We start from the raw sequence: 17,908 nt of genomic DNA, 5'->3' as shown, positions 1-17,908 counted from the left end.
AGAGGTGACCACACAGTGTCTTTCATTATGAGCCTCTACCAAATGAAAAAGATGTTGATTACAGTGTCTACTTCAGTGGTTTACTTCTATATGACTGATATGACTTCTATAAAGTTAGAAGACTTGTGAGAGACAGATTTTAAAAAGATCTAAAAACTGGGAGACTGAAATAATATTTCTTCAAAAAACACTACTTAGTCCAGTCTGATATATAGAAATTATACATATTTAATTAGATTTGTAGCAAAAATTGACATATTCTGCATCTGAAACTTGACATAACATTTATCACTGTAACTTGTTGTTACAGGCTTATAGTGAAGTGGAGGTGATGGTTATGAGTGTGTTTAGAAGGGATACTGTATGTTGAACAATGAGCCTTCACTGCTCTCGTGTGGCTACAGTAAGAAACTACAACACTACAATAAACTCAACATCAGTATAACCGTTTATATGGTCAGAAACACTTATCCTGCTTATCCAGTTTGGGACGTAGCCATAATGAATTTGTATTTTAATCATGTGTGTTTTATGATTGTTTGCTCCCTTGTTTGCAGGATATTTGGAAGCTCTGGGTTGTACATACACTATGTTTCATATGTTGTGTTTTCCTCAGGGCCTCACCATATCAAATGAGAACTGAAATGATGTTTAAAGTCCTCACCACACTTCAAGATATACAATTCCTATGGGAAAATACTGAATCCTTTATGCTTGTTTTTTGCTTAATTGTTGTCAAATATAGTCAGATATTGAAGTCTAGAATATACTGGTATCAGCCTATAAAATAACCCCAATGTGTTTGTAATTGTAGAATGTGAACCGCTCCCATATTGCTAAAACAATGAATTCACAGAGACACAGAAAGAACCTGGAGAGTGAGAGTGGGAAAAATCCCATAAAGTGGTAAAGTAGCAACTCCTTGGAATCACCTGTACAATTTATGTGCAGAAATGCTCTTTTATACATAGGAAACAGGTTTTTAATTATAAAACAGAAAGCCACTTTTGTAGATTATGTTGTTACAGTTGTTACTGGTGAGTTACTTTTATAGTTTTATAATACACTGACATTTTTATTACCAATTGGACGGTATTTTATGAATGTTTGCAGTAAATGACATTGATGTAATTAGTTAGCATTGTGCCTGTCTTGATTCATGTAATGATAAATGGAAGTTGTCCAAAAACACAGATGTTGCCCAAATTTTCAGTCAACATATTAACTTGAACTGTTGATGAGGCAGCTGCAAATATTATGTATTTTCTTTCGTTTCTTAATCAAATAAAATAATAACTTGCCTGTGAAATAATGTTGATTTCACAATTAAAACTAACTTCTGTTATTATTGAAAAGACAATGGGGCCAGACGATGTAATTGTGAGAACTACATTACCCATGAGTACTTTGAACGGAAACGTACCATTTTTCCCGCAAAATTGGGGTCATTTCTTGTCCATTGGTTGAACGCCGTGCCAAGAAACACATGACGAAATATGATTGGCTAGCGCGCTTTCTGCAGTTACCCGGATAAAGGTTGGCTATATATAAGAGACGATTGTAGGCGGGGGGGTTGTAGTTCAAACCAATAGTCGATATAAGGCAGTAAGCCGCTCGTCTTTTTCGCTGCAGTGTTACAAGTTATTTGGAGATTTTAAATATGGTGAGAATTTCACGTTCTTTAGCAAGATATCAGACCGCTGGACTGTGTATGGTGGCGGTCTGTTAGCGATAAATGATGTATAGCCGCCGCTGTGCGGCAGAGAATAGCTAACTGTTAGCCGCTAATGCTAGCTGTTATACCATGGTAGCTTAGCATGCTAGCTAACACTGCTTTGAGCTAGCAATAGATTCCAAAAGGCTGTAGGAGGCGGTTAAATTGACCACCTTTATTAGGTGTTACTCCACAGTAACGTGTGAGTTGGCCATCTCAAATTAAGTAATATTTGTGTTTTCCAGGCTGGTGGTAAGGCAGGTAAAGACTCCGGGAAGACCAAGACGAAGGCTATTTCGCGCTCGCAGAGAGCAGGACTGCAGGTTTGTCCACTGTTATTCATTCATTGCCTCGGCTGTGCTAACACAAGCTAACAACCAGACGTCGCAAAGGTTACTCAGCCGGCGGCCGTCTCTTACCGACCGGCCAGTGAACCCTTTGTTTCTCTGCACTCATGCCTGCTTTTGTTCATACCGCTGCAGTTCCCGGTGGGTCGTATCCACAGACACCTCAAGTCCAGGACCACAAGCCACGGCAGAGTGGGAGCCACCGCAGCGGTGTACAGCGCGGCTATCCTCGAATACCTCACTGCCGAGGTAACGTTAGCCTCAGTTACATCTTAGATCTTCCACCTAATCTGAGCTCTGTAAAGCTGTTGGTATGGTTTTATGTGCCCTATATGAACGTCGAAAGCCCGGTTTTATCCTTTCAGGTTCTGGAGTTGGCAGGAAATGCTTCAAAGGATCTTAAAGTGAAGCGTATAACTCCACGCCACTTGCAGCTGGCCATCAGAGGAGACGAGGAGCTGGACTCACTTATCAAGGCCACTATTGCTGGCGGAGGTAAGAAAACGTCTCTGCACCTGGGTGGCTTTCAACAGTGCACATCACCACAAAGCTCTGATCAGTATCATTTTATATGCATGAGAGCATTGTTTTGCATAAAGCACATTTTGAAGTTGTACTTGCCAAAGAGGCTATAAAATATTGGATTAGGGTTGCATCTGAGTTTTCATGATTTTTTTATATATAAATTTAGCCATTGAGTCCATAAAATGTCTGCAAATTATGAAGTTTTTCTTACAATGACTCCAGTCTTCCAGAAGCCAACATGACAAAACAAACACAATAATTAAAGTGTATTTTACTCTATAATCTTTTTATAATCAGGTGTCAGTTTTTTAATGTTATGCTGATCCAACAGATTATATTGATTTTTTTTCAGCTCAACAATGGACTCAATGGCTCAACTTTTGACTTGTTGTCAAATAAAATGTCTTGCACTCTAGTCTTTTTCTTATATTATTGCTGTTCCCTTTTTGTTTCAACAGCAAGTGATTCATGTGTCTTATGTCCTTTTTATCTTCCAGGTGTGATCCCTCACATCCACAAGTCTCTCATTGGAAAGAAGGGCCAGCAGAAGACCGTATAACCTGAAGTGCTCTGGAAGTCGTGCCATCTCAGGACGAAGTCTGCATCAAGTGGTTAAATGTCTTAGTGTAGAACACCTTTTAGGAGTTATTTGTATGGTTGAGCTTGCATTTACTCACCTGGGGTATTTTTTAAAAGTGGCTTCAAAGAAGCTCATTTTTTGTGTTTTGGCTTTTTTTTTTTTTTTTTTTTTCTGGTGCTGCAGTTTTTGTGTTTGAAACTTGCTTTTATGGCATTCCCATGTTAAAATTGGTGTTTTAATAAAGCTCTTATTGGGCATTTGCAGTTTGTTTCAGTTCTTGTTCATGAGCTTGTTTCTGTTATATTCTACACTGTAGGTATTCAGTTGGTGACTCTGTTCATAAGACTCCAGTATACATGTGTTTGGCGTTAGTGGTTTTAAGTTAATCTTCCCAGTTTGAATAAAAAAATCCACCTTGGTTGACAAAAAGCAAAGGACAGCCACAGTTTGCATGTGGAAACAGTCATTGCGTGCTTAGAAACATCTTAAACTGGCAGACATTTGATCACTTCCAACTTTGTGTAGCCTTGTTGCATGAATTGCAAAGCATGTTCAACATCAGTTTACCACTAGACTGAAATGAACTGGGAAACGCCTGTAGTCATTTTTGGATTCTTCAATAAAGACTGGACTGGCACAGTCATAACATTTTGCATATTGTGGTGTATGGATGGCTTTATTTGCTCTACTGTATGAAGGCAATTTGATTAAGTTAATAGGGAGATTAAGGGTGAAGATACAAGATTGAAACAAGTGTCTTAGACATGCAGGCCAACACGTGACTATCAGCTCTAGTTATTAAATGAAACCTCTACAAATGGGGGTCACTGGAAATTATTTATCAATCCAATTTTGAGAGGATACAGCTGAAGTTAAATGTCGAGGTTCCCCTTCTTTTAAAAAAAGATGTAGTCTACAGCACCTTACAGGAATTTGTAATCATTTTGTGCATATTTTAAAGGGCTGATGGTCCAAAATGAATTTAAACAACATAAGTCACAGGCTTTTATGAGTGAATGCAGGAAATATTTCGTAGTAAAATATTCATTCTTCAGCTGTCATTCAGAGTCCCTGCGAATCTTTACAGAGTCTTACCATAGTTTTGGGTAATTCAAGGTCTTAAAATGCCTCATTTTAGTAGGGGGAGGGGAGGCATTACATTTTGATCTGTATAAAAACAATGAGGTTAGATATTGTGGCGTTTCCAAGAAGTGAACTTGTATAATTCTATGTGACAAACACCTGCGTGCGTGTTGTCAGTTATCCAACAACTAAGAGGAAGCGAGAGAGTTCAAACAGCAGAAAAAAATAAAAACGACGACAGAGCCACCAGAGCTTACATGTCAGAGAATAACAGACGTGCACCTACACACCGAGGGCCACTGTGATTAGATATTCATTACCTCTTACGACCTGCAGGCAAGGCAGACATGTCTGGGCATATAAAAATAACACCTAAACGAAAATCAATTAATATGACGTTTGTTTACTCAGGAAAACTCCCAATTCGTCAAAATTCAGGTATTTTTTATTTCAGCAGTCATGCTTTCAGATATTTCCGATTACTTGTGAGATTGATTTGACCGGAAAGGCCTCATTCTTCTGAACAAAACGTGGTATAGCACTCCATGGTTTGATAGAAATGTGATTGACAAACAGTTGTTCTAACCATAAACGATTGTGATTCTATAAAATCTCATCAGACTATTTGAAATGCTCTGTGTAATCTATAAGTTACTCTATGAAGATTTCAAGAGGGAAAACACATGTATGCCTATGTAAAGAGGGATGTGACTGTTTGCACCCTTTCACTGTTCCATCAGATATTTTCATATTCAGCCACATCTGCCTGATGTTATCCATCATACTGTTTAATCAGTCAGACCTATAGTGCCACTATATTTCCAACCATGTAGGCCTATGTAAAGAGGGATGATCAGCAGATATGTTCATAATCAGTGGTAACCATCTCTTATGTTATATTCATCATACCATTTGATGTAATGTCAGACCTGTAGGCAGAATATCAGTTGTATAACCTATACTATGGTTAGGCTTTTATAGTTTCAAGGGCGAGGCCTACAGTACATTGTAATCATCCTTTCAAATTAGTGAGCATCTTTTGGAAATAATTTCAAATTCACTATCTCCCCTATTTGTTGTTTGAATCAAAAGTTTGATTGCGAAGGTGTAAACAGTGTAAACCATACAGCCTAAATGCAAGACTAGTGGTAGCTTCACTTGGAGGTTGTGTAGCCTAATTAAAATTGACAGATGAAAGAGAAACTGACAAACATAATCATAAACAACCAAATATCAGTATTGGCAGATATTTTGCTTTTAAAAATATATTTACGCTTATAGCCTAAATAATTGGTTTCTGTATCTGCCAAGAATTTTTATATCAGCGGCAGTACATCCCTAATTAACTTACGAAACGCAACAACATTGTCTACTGTATTATAGTTTATTTGTTGTTGTTTGTTTGTTTTTACCATGGAAATGGTATTATTTTTTCCTTGCATAGGTAATAAAATGGTCTTAAAAGTCATTAAATTTGAAGTTGAGAATTGTGCAAGTTCCCCTTATTTAACCATGGCAGCATTAGTGTTCACCACTAGGTGACACTATCACACCACAAGAGCCTCCAACCATGTGAGTCTGATAAATGGGGCCCATATAACTAGAAGTCAGGGCCTGCATTTATTAAGCATCAGACTACAATCTGGAAAGTTCTCCTTTGAGACTAAATGCCATTAAGACACACAGAGCTGCAAAAGAAATGATGAAGTCACACTGTGGATTCAACAAACTAAAAGCACTGACACCTCTTTATAACATTTGATGCAGGGAAGTAAAAAATTAATAGTAAAATAAAGTAACATCAATTATCAACATGCAAACATTTACATTTATCATATTCTTAGCAAGAGTGTGAGTATAGAGAGTATAGAGAGTGACTATCTCCATCTTACCCATTTGGAAAGCTTGGTTTGGGGGTTTATGGCAAACTGGAATCCGTCAGTGAAGGATGAGATGCTTCCTTGTTTTAGCCCCAATTTTTTGTACATGCGCACATTTGCACATGTGGACTGCACAGATTCACACTAAATAAATCAAGGAAAAAAAAGAAAGTCAATTTTATTTGTATAGCCCAATATCACATATCACAGGGGGCTTCACAGTCTGTACAGCAATACAGCATTCTCTGCCGTAGACCCTCCATTCCAATTAGGAAAACCCCCCAAAAAACTCCTTTAACAGGAAAAAAATAGAAGAAACCGCAGGACGAGCAACAGAGGAGGATCCCTCTCTCAGGACGGACTGAGGTGCAATAGATATTGTGTGTACACAATAGAACACAAATTCCAGAATACAGCATCGAACAGGATAACAAAATTATAATGGATTTATAATATATACTAAGAATGTGATGAAGAGGACATGGAGCAGCTTCCAGATGCCACCAGAACAGAATAGGACCTGAGCCATGCAACCTCCATCACCATGGAGACGTGGCAGGACGACAGACTACACATGCACACAGGGGAGACTCACATCACACCATTCACATACATGGGAGAAGAGACAAGAAAAGACATTATTCACACAGGAGAAAGAGAAGGATAAAGACATCATTCAGAGAGAGAGACATGAGGTGGGGCTGAGCTCCTGCAGGTTGGGGAACTAGATCCAAAACCTCATGAAATGGCAGCGACAGCCAGGGAAGCAGAGCAGTTCCAGGGTGGGTGCTGGTCCACCAAGAGATGCCTGAGAGACAAGAGAGGACAGGAGGAGAGAGAGAGGGTGGAAATAGAGAGGGACACACAGCTTGGACGCTCATGTGCTTGTGGAACAAACAGAAGGTTAGAGAGATGCAATGGTTATCAGAACAGATGCAGTAATCAATAATCTCGTGGGCAGGACAGCGCTTAGTTAATTCATTGAGACAGAAACCGACCCGCCGTGCAGTACAAGGTCATGAAATACTGAATTAAAGGCAACTAATTGTAGGTAAAGGCAAAAAGATGTGTTTTAAGTTTAGATTTAAAGGATTCAACAGACTGGGATTGCCTAATGTCAGCAAGGAGGTTATTCCATAAGAATGGGGCCCAACAGGAAAAGGCCCTGCTGCCTGCTGACTTCTTTTTAACTCTAGGTACACACAGGAGCCCTGCATTTTGAGAGCAGAGAGCTTGAGATAGAATATAAGGTTTAAGGAGATCAGACAGGTGTGATGGGGCATGCCCATTTAGGATTTTACAAGTCGCTAGAAGCACTTTAAAGTCTGATCTAACATGGATAGGAAGACAATGAAGGGTCGTCCACTCACCATCAGAAGGTCGGTGGTTCGATCCCTAGCTGTGTCCTTGGGTAAGATACTGAACCCCAAATATGAGTGAGTGTCAGTGCATTAGCATAGAAACATTGTGAGGTGCTTTAGACAGGAAGCGCTGTATCACTCCTGATGTGCAGGTTGGCACCTTGCATGGCAGCCTCTCCCATCAGTGTATGAATGTGTGTGTGAATAGGTGAATGGTGGCATGTAGTGTATAAGTGCTTTGAGTGGTCGATAAGACTAGAGAGGTGATATTTAAATGCAGTCCATTTACCATTTACCAATGAAGGAAGGCTAGAATTGGTGTAATAAGGTCAAATTTTCTTGTTTTAGTTAAAATTCTAGCTGCAGGATTTTGAACCATCTGAAGACTTTTAGTACTAGCACGTGGCAGACCTGAAAACAGACCATTACAGTTATCAAGTCTGGATGAAACAAATGCATGTATTAGAGTCTCTGCATCAGCCATGGACAGGGAAGACTGAATTTTAGCTGTTACTAAGTGGAAAAAGGCAGTCTTGATGGTTTCTTTAATGTGCTTATCAAAGGAGAGGCTGGGATCAGACACAATACCAAGATTCTTGGCTGCCATACTTTCTGAAATCACACAGAGAGTTACTGTTACTTGAACAGACTGGTGTCTGTGTCTAGCAGGGCCAAGACCAACATCTCAGTTTTATCCAATGACATTCAATTTTTCACAGGAGCCAAACAGGCCTATAATTTAGTAATTTGAGTATGATCATCAGTCCTTATAGGCACACACAACAGAGTATCATCCGCATAACAAATGGAAATTTATTCCATGATAGCATATAATTTGGCCAAGAGGCGAAATATTAAGAGAGAAAAGCCAAGAACAGAGCCCTGAGGTACTCCACATTTAACATCAGAGAATTTAGATATAATATTATTATAGCAGACACACTGTGTTTTTTCAGATAAATAGGACGTAAGCCAATAGAGAGCTAGGCCAGAGACACCAAAATTACAGTTTAGTCGGTCTAATAGTTTACAATGATCAATGGTGTCAAAGGCTGCACTGAGATCCAGTAATAGAAGCACAGAGGTGGAATCTGAATCCATAGTAAGTAGAAGATCATTTACCACTCTGGTTGGAGCAATTTCAGTCAGGCGACAGAAATCCAATGAATCTATGGTGTTCCAGTTAAGAGGGATGAGATTACACATTCTTGCAGCCCAATTAAGCTTTAACATAAAAATTGTGAGTCTTAAAAGTAAAAGTCAAACATTTTCGAGGAATACGCTTATTTGCATTGTTTCCAAAAGTGAGATGTAAAAACAATACCACCTTCATATCTGTTTGTTAAGTACAGAGCTGGAGTCAGGATGTGATTAGCCTAGCTTAGGATAAAGACTGGAAGCAGGAGGAAACAGCTAGCCTGGCTCTGTCTTAAGTAACAAATTTAGTTACAAATTATTATCTGTCTACAGGTTAAACAAACAAGATATATGTTGGTTAGCTTTAGAGGTGTTGGTAGGTATATTTTTAAACTTTGAACAGAGCCAGGTGAGCTGTTTCCCCTGCTTCCAGTCTTTATGCTAAGCTAGGCTAATCACATCCTGAATCCAGCTCTGTGCTTAACACGCAAACATAAGATTGATATCCATCTTCTCATTTCACCCTAGGAAAAAAAACAAATATGCATGTTCCCCAAAATGTTGAACAATTCCTTTAACATTCAATTCCTTGAGTTTAATATTTATTTTTTTACTTAAATCATGAACAGAGGAGCATTCATCTTCAAAATCTTTGGTTTAGGAGTGTCAGTGCAACAGGGCTTGGGTCTTTGGAAAATAAAATTGTTTTCACTTTCGCCCTTTGTTTAATGGAAATCAGATGTGACATTTAAAAATAATTGAATAAAACTTTTCAGTGTGACAGACTTGGCTTGCACGCAGCACCAGAGCAGGTCTTACTGGCTTGTCCAGACTAATCAAACAAGAGCTCCTTAACTGGACAAATGAGTCCAAACACAACCTGGGTGCACCCTTCATTCTGCTTCATTTATGAGGAAATAATGAGAAGAATAATTAGTAAACTGATCCCATATGTGACAGCATCAAACCTCACAATGGTGAAAGATGGTTGTACCCATTCATGAGAAGGGGTCAGGTCAGTCTGCTTCCCAGTTTTCTTTGGGCTGGTGCAGTGTATTGCGGTTTTTCTCTTTGTCAGTTTTAAGAAGTAGTTTAACTTCTGTGTTTATCTTGTTCTGGGTAGTGTGGGGCTGAAACCTATCCCAGCATGCACTGGATGAGACACTATGAATCAAAAGCCTTTTTCTTTACATGGAAAGATGAAGCTGGACCTCTATAGTCAATATGTGGTTTAAAGGAATATTTTAGCATTTTAGAAAATAAGCTCATTTGCAAAGCTTAACTTTGAGATTAAAAGATGGATATCAATCTCATGTCAGTGTGTAAGTACAGAGCTGGAGTCAGGATGTAGTTAACTTAACTTAGCATAAAGACTAAAGCAGTGAGATGCAGCTAGCCTGGCTCTGTCATTCAAAAATACACCGACCAACACTAAAGTTCACTAATTAACAAATTGTATCACATTTATTTAAACCATACACAAACTGAAATGTAAAAATTTTTGGTTTCAGAGTGGGTTATATCCTGTTTCTTGTGGAACAACAGTGTATCATCTGCCCAGTCCTTCTGTGTTTCTGGGTGTAACATTGGACCGCTAGATACAGTTAGTGAGCACAACTTTTGGTTTCAGTCTCTGCCAGTGGTCCTGTCAACCATGAGGTTGACATTTTGAGTGAAATATCTTCACAATTATTGAATGGAGTACTGTGAAGTTTGGTACAGACATTCATGTCCCCCTCAGGATTAATTTTAATAACTTTGGTGACCTCTTGACTTTTCATCTAGTATCATCATCACATCAAAATTTTTATTTGTCTAATACTTTGGTTTATGACCAAATACCTGCAAAACCAATGACAACCACCAGCCTCAGCTGTACTTTGTGTTTGATAGCAAATGTTAACATGCTAACATGCCAAAATAAGGTGGTGGACATGCAACATGAATGTTAGCACTGTCAGTGTGAGCATGTTAGCATGCTATCATCAGCATTTAACTCACTAGCAGCACTGCTGAGCTACTAGCATTGCTGCAGGTGTGTTACATTTCTGTTTGCTGGTGGATTACACAAATAAGATACAATTATTAGTTAACTAGTTTTAGAGGTTTTAATAGGTGTTTTTATTTATTTATTTATTTTTTTACCTTTGGACAGAGCCAGTCTAGTTGTTTTCCCCTGCTTCAATTCTTTATGTTACATCTAATCAGGTCCTGACTCTAGCACTATTCTAGCAATACTTCAAATACATTATATTTTTAAGTCTTTAATGGACATTTGTATTTATTCAAAGGTGGACAAAAGAGAAGTGACAGATGTGACATGCAATAAAGGGAACAAACATATTAACCAAAATGTTGAACTATTCCTTTAATATCAATATTTCCTCAAAGGTCTCTGTTGATGATTTGCAATTCAACAGTTCAGTTCACAGTTGATTTTCTAAAGGAAAAAGAAGTTTGGAAATTTGGGGGTACTGTACAAGTCAAGGAGTATATCTTAATAAGTTTTGTTTCCTTTTTTACTCCTTTAACTCTGGATGCTGTTGGACTCACACACCTCAGAGTACATGCAAGGTTGCAAGCTCTTTTGCCCAAAGTGTTTGGAATTTTGTGTTTGGAACATTTGGAATAACACAGATCAAAAGCCTCTTCAAAAGTTAAAATGGATGTAATGAACTTCAAAATCTGGTCAGCTGATCCATAACTAACCTTAAATCTTTAACCCTCTTAAACCTACATAGACAAAGAAGTGTCTGGACATAATTTTATATTTTTGCCAATTCTGAGCTTATTTTTTCAGTCAGTATCAAGTGTTATACATCATATGATTCAGGGGGAACCTATACCCTTTCTTTCTGGTGTAGTGTTTGTTTTGTTGAAAAACTCCATAGTCAATCAGGGAATTTTTGTTTCTTCAATGTGAAAAGTTATAATTAGGTGTTTTGGAGCTCCATGTGAAGTTTGGTGCAAATACACCTTTTCCTGAGTATTACTTTGACATAGCTGGATACAGGAGGACATACCCTTTCAGTCCTCAACATTTGCCAGCCTGTCCCCAGCTCTCTGTACCTGTCTCACAGCAATGTACCCCTTCTCCCTCACCTGTTAGCCTCAGTCTGCCTGAACAATATTACCTTGCCCCCCTACCTCACGGGAGAAGACCCCCCAGCTCTACCTAATACTGCAACTTCAACATTACAGGCAACTTTCCCTCTCTCTCTCTCTCTCTCTGTTGCATGTGCCCCGTGAACCAATAATCAATAACAATGTTCCACAGCATCTTATCCAAATAGCTTACACACATAAATGATGAACAACTATGGTGGTTTTCATTCAAGGTACACAATAAGTCCAATCAATTGATACAACATGCGGTACTCACTTTTCATCTTCAAATGGATGGAGGCCTTCCTCGTAACTCCTCATCTGCGTACCAGCTGTCAGGATCTGAATCGCCGTTGTTTCCATCCTCTTGGTCTATGAGGTCAGAACAGCGACAGTTCAATTTTGGCATCGAAAACAAAACCTGAACTGAAAGAGAAAACATTGGCATTGACACACTTGTATTGGAAAAAGTTGTATTGGCACTGAAACATGTATTAGCAGTGAAACAATATCTACTGAAAAATAAAACAAGGGCATTTAAAAATTACAATGTTATTATTATTATTTTATTTAGATTTTTTTATTTTGAAGTTTTTTATATGATGTGTTTTTCAATGTCAATCTTCAGATTTTTTCTTCATGTCTGTCTTTTTTCAGAGACAATTTTTTTTACTCAGTCAATTTTTTTCAGTGTAACTGGTTTTCAGTTTCAACTTTCTAGCAGTGTTTTGGCCCAGAGAGGAGGGTCTTTGCTGAGCCTACATTACCCAGTACGCCTTGCGGTCCGACAAAGATATCACCAACGCACAATAGCAACCCAGTCTCATGGCAAGTCGTGAAATAATTTAATCTACAGATTTGTGTACATGGACACAAATTTTCAATTTTTTTCATGACACTCACCACAACTTTCAAACTAATGTATTTCAGTTAGAAGTATCTTTCGTCAGTCAGGAGTGAAAATGTGAGTGTGCACTCTGATCAAGGAAATTTTCACTCAAGTGAGCCAGCAAGCTTCTGTTCCTGCCTTATTTTTTTCCCACCTGCATCCTGCAAAGACCCACCCTACTCTGCCTCTGATTGGCTAGAAGGTGTTTCCTTCAATTGTTAGGTTGGTTAGGTTTAGGCATGAGGAGTGAGATGGTTAGGGTTAGGGTAAGGATATCAGGATCAGAGCCAATCAGAGACAGAGTAGGGGCGGCTCTCCACAGAATGTGGGTGGGAAAAAAACAAGTCTGTTCCCATACCACGTGATCGCACACACCGTAAATCAGCCTTGATTGTCAGAGTGACACCATTCAAATTGTCTCAGAAAGCTGAGAATCTCTCAGTTCAGACACAATATAAAGCTAGTCTCTATCATAAACGGTTCCAAAGTTATTTCATGTTTTGTAGAACATGTCTAGTAGTCTTTAACTAGCACATTTGCTCGGCTATTGATGATTTGTTTTGTAGGTCTGGTGAAAAGCGGAGTGCTAATGAGGCTTTCCCCCCAGCTCCAGCCAGGCAGGGCACCACTCAACCATTAAGTCAATTAAGAGTAGACTGAAGGGGGGCTCCTTTTCATTTGGTTCTAATTAAAGCACAGGAAGTGAAGCAGCGGCACTCGCCTACAAACCTCCAGGCTGGACCGTCTCTCTGGTGCTCTCTGGAAGCTATTAGCACATCTGGCCCCACTGGATGGACTTAGCATTTATTGTGTTTTACAGAGCTCATAACAGCATGTCATCACAAGTTAGATAAAGAATTTACTGTCTGTGAAGAAGAGTGCTGCTCATATCTATTGTCTCTGCAAAGACTTTCTTTTGGTGGGTCTGAATTCTGTACAATGTACTGATAAAGTGTGTACTGTAGCCTACTAATGTTGACAGTAAACTACATTACTGGCATGTAGAAATAAACGTCCCATTTTTACTACGTATACAAGAATGATGCAAAATATGTGACAGCACTCCAGTCAGAAAAGGTGCTCTTTGTTACTTCACCTGCAGGATTTATGACATCGCAACTAATTTGGAACCAATCATGATCCGGTATGCAACTTACACAAGCATGATATGGAAACTTAAAGCCTTCAGTGCACATACAAACATTTTGTTAACCAGTTCTTTTTTTGTGGAAAAAACATATCAGACAAGAAGTATTATTCGAAGCAGAGTATTTTCATATATCTCAAAACATATTTGGAGGATCTGAGTGCAATCTCCGGCAGCAGTGCAGATGAGAAGCAGTGACTGGGATGGCCATGTGTATCAGAGGAAGCACATGGTTGTCTCCAGCAGAGTTGGCAGAGATACCACACCAGGGAGAAAAAGGAGAAACGGTGCCGAAAAGGTGATTCTGAAATCAATTTTTAATAAAAATATTTTAATTTTTTTTTTCTGAGCTGTCGTAGCCATTGCACCTCCATCCAAGATTTCTTTACTTTCTGTTGTGTCAAAAGTGTCAAAAGTGCATTTATCAGTCTATACATAAGGTGAAACTGACCATTCACAAGTCTTATGGCTTCTGGAATAAAACTTCCTAATTTTAACATTTTGCATACCAAGTTAATTTCTAAGATCTGGGAACATGGTGACATCACTAAAAAAAGGTTATTTTGAAGTGAAAATAAAGGTGAACTGTCAAATTAATTAAATTAACACCCAAGCTGTACCTTGTAAACATCCATCACAGTTTACAGACCTACTTCCTCCTTCAACTTTGACCTACTGTACTTACTGTAGATGTGCTCACGCGGTTTTCCTATAAAATGAAGAATCATTAGACATTTTGGGTATCTTCACTTTCAGTTTGACCTCTAAATAAAGTGATAATCTGGATAAAGTGTTGGCTTGCTTCCAACCTGATGTGTTCACACAGTGTATTTCAGCATTCATAAGTAATAGAAATGATGGCTAAAGTTATGGAAATAAGACCCAAGTTGTAATAAGATGGAATTAATATGAATAGGATAAGTTTTAGTGTTCTATGAATGCAGAAGGGATCTATCTAAAGCACTATTCACATGCTGGTCATTGAAAGTGATAGCCAGACATCTCACTGGTTTCCTGTAGCCTCTCATGAGCTGCTTGATGAGCAGCTGCTTTGTTTTTGGCTTCAGCACACAAAAAGTCCCCAGCATGAAATATTCTGCACCAGGCGACTGTAAAAGCTTGTCAACTCGGCAGTGACTGCACTACAAAGCAGATATAATGCCCGGTTTGATAACACAGTTAGAGAGAAAATGAGGCGGATGCCGGGAGGGCTGGGAATTGAAGTGTTTTTTTCCCTCTTCCTTGTTCAAGTTCACACTCGGGTCCATCTGGTGGCAGGTGGTTCAGAGCAGCTGAATAGGCCGCAGTCCAGACTCTCCTCCTCGCCCATCACACATGGCTAACTTATCAGAACAGACACAATGAAAGCAGCAACGACACTCACCGCGCCTGTAATCTCTGTCAAGGATGAGACTTTGATTCAGAGACGCTTTCAGCACATTTGTCGACATTTTTTTTTTCTCCTGCCCCCTTCTCCATTTCCCCTCCTTTCCTGTTGGGGTTCTGTGGCGGCTTGGCATTGTCTGCGTGTGTGTGTGTGTATGCGTTCACACAGACGGGGTGGGCTGGCAGGGGTCATGGTTCGCCGGCCCGCCTAGATCCATCAAGAGGAACAAAGCAGGGGGAGAAGGAGCAGTGCCAAGCCCCCCGAAATCAAAGACCAGGTTTGGGATTGGGATTCGCTCCAAAAGGCTGGACCCATTTTGGTGGTGCAGGGGGTCTCGGGGAGCTGAGGGGAGGAGGAGAGGAGTTAAAAACAATCAAATCCAGCATAGTGTCTGAGGACGGGGCCAGTTGAGAAAGCTGGCTGAAGCCTCTGCATGCAGCATCCCTCCTTGTCCCTCCCCTTTGAAGTCTGCTTGCTTTTGTTCTTTACATAACTTGATCTGATTTTTGAAAGGCTAATTTGTATGCATTCTGTGAGTCCGGGGTGTAGGGGAGGAGAACCGCCCGCCACCCAGAATTCCACAGGGGAGCTGACAGGAAGGTCAACACGATTGGCCACAGGGGGAAACGGGGGACACAAGCAAGCCAAAAGCATATGATAAGTGTCTTTGAATTATTGCAGCTCTGTGCAAATTTGATGACAATAGCGGAGTGGTCAGGGGGCTGAAATCCCTTTGCAAACAGAGGCCGTGCATGCTTTGGTGGTCTTCATTTTGCTGTCAGCTTCCCCAGTGGAAGAGACAGCAATGAGCTGCGTAGGCAAATATGAATAAACACTTCAAAGGAATTGTGATTCAGCTGATTTACATGAGCTGGACCCTCTGAACTTCCTACTTTCATACCTTATTTGTATGTATTTACAATAATGGTTCAGTGTATTATTTAGTTTCACACAATAAACATACTTTACCTGGAGGATGTATCCATTTTTTGTACCAAGTGAACAAGAAATGTTTGTGTGATGAATTGGAATGAATAGAAGATAAAAATGCATCATCACAGCTGACTGGGAAATATGCAGTTTTTCCTCTTCTACCAGGGAAAATCCAATGAAAGACCAACCAACATTCATTTTAATAGACATTTTTTTGTGTGTGTGAGTAATATGAGTAGTAAATTGGTAAATCTCAAAGCATATTATCCATCAGTACTACAGAATGAGACCTGTATTTGAGTTAGACACTTGCATTCATGATCGCACCAACACAACTAAAATGTGCTTTTCAACTGATGTACAAAGCACTTTACAAAGAATAAGAGGGGAGTCGGTATATTATCAGTGGTACTGTCAATATAAAATCAGTTTAAAATTGAGCAAGGACATAAAACTAGAAAAGACTAAACCTTCTACAGAAAGTGTATGTGAACACCTGATGGCTAAACTCTGGTTTTTAAAGGAAGACTACAATTTATTACAACTTAAGTTGTATTTTCATTGCTTCAGCCATCTGTATTGGTTATGATGTTGCTGTACTCACCAAAGTAGCTGTTTTACCTTCAAATGTAGAGCTAGCTAACATGGCTAAATTGTTAGCTTGTGTACAACATGTATGATTGTCATACCACTCATGTTTGTTGGCCCGTTGGACTTTTTTTTTTTTTAGGGATGTCACCATATTCTGAGATCTCAGCAATTACTTAAACTAATAAATTGCTATCATAACCAGAGATATGAAAATTAAACCCAAGTAGTAATAGCGTAGCGTATTCAAAGTGGTAGCTAGAGTGTTGCTACACAGTTGCTAACATATTGTGACGGCATTGTTACATTGATGTTTGATGTGGATGCTAATGTTTGCAAGGGGTTTGCTAAAATTTTCAAGGTGGTTGCTTTGGTAAGCCCCAGTAAAAGAAAACTGGAGTGCATTTGTTTTTCTACATATTCAAAGTGATAGCTAGACCACTTATGGACAGCATCCATACGTGGTTGCTTGGGTGTTTGGCAGGGTTGGTGTAATTTTCTAGCTGGTTGCAATGGTAACCCACAAAATTGAAAAACTGGGAGTGTATGTTTTCTTTTTAGATAGTAAAAATAAGAAGTAATTTCAAAAGTCACACTTAATGAACCAATGTGTTGGCTAAATGCTTGCTAGGGTGTTGCTATATTTTAGCACACTTTGCCTCTCTACCAAACATTTCAATATGTTTATGTAAAATGTAGTAATGTGTCATTAGAAACTGAATTTGAATCATTTATATTTGAATTTGAATTGCACAACTTGAATAATTGCATCAAAAAACTGAATTTGAATCACATACTTTGAATTTGTATTGTTTAACTTGACTAATTGTATGGAAAAACTGAATCTGAATAGCATAATTTGAAATTGAATTTATTAGTTTGGAATTTAATTCCAATAAACTTGAAACTGAATGTAATATTATGAAATTGAATTCAGTTCCTTTGAAAATGTATTTGCTCTTCACTGAAAATTCAACTCTCTATATAATTCCACATTGTCACAATTCAAATTTAGTTCACACATAATCACATAATTCAAATTATGTGATTCAAATTCAGTTTTTTACTGCAATTATTCAGTATTCAAATATAAATTATTCAAATTCAATTTCTAGTGACACATATTTCTGCCCATAGAGGATGTGGAAGAAGGAAGGAATAAGAGATACCTGCAAAAAGCAAAAAACTATTTTACATGAATCTACATGCATTGTTCGGCTAACAAACTAAAA

General features: G+C 38.8%; 1 protein-coding gene and 1 long non-coding RNA gene across 2 annotated transcripts; one reads left to right on the top strand and one right to left on the bottom strand.

Moving 5' to 3' along the window:
* The first annotated feature begins 1,536 nt into the window (after positions 1-1,536).
* Positions 1,537-3,821, top strand: LOC122974412 (histone H2A.Z). Its single transcript, XM_044342434.1, has 5 exons — positions 1,537-1,663; positions 1,960-2,037; positions 2,197-2,310; positions 2,427-2,556; positions 3,084-3,821. Exons 1-5 carry the CDS (start codon positions 1,661-1,663, stop codon positions 3,143-3,145), a joined length of 387 nt encoding a protein of 128 aa, XP_044198369.1. The 5' UTR covers positions 1,537-1,660; the 3' UTR covers positions 3,146-3,821.
* Positions 3,822-6,758: 2,937 nt separating this feature from the next.
* LOC122973206 lies at positions 6,759-12,746 on the bottom strand. The gene is made up of 3 exons (XR_006399914.1): positions 12,636-12,746; positions 12,010-12,104; positions 6,759-6,937 (listed from the first exon to the last, which is right to left on the bottom strand). It is a non-coding gene; the product is annotated as an uncharacterized LOC122973206 (long non-coding RNA).
* Positions 12,747-17,908: the final 5,162 nt, after the last annotated feature.

Source organism: Thunnus albacares, chromosome 22, assembly GCF_914725855.1.
Source record: "Thunnus albacares chromosome 22, fThuAlb1.1, whole genome shotgun sequence".
Lineage (NCBI taxonomy): Eukaryota > Metazoa > Chordata > Actinopteri > Scombriformes > Scombridae > Thunnus > Thunnus albacares.
Note: the sequence above shows the minus strand (reverse complement) of the source record. Positions and strands in the feature narration are given on the sequence as shown.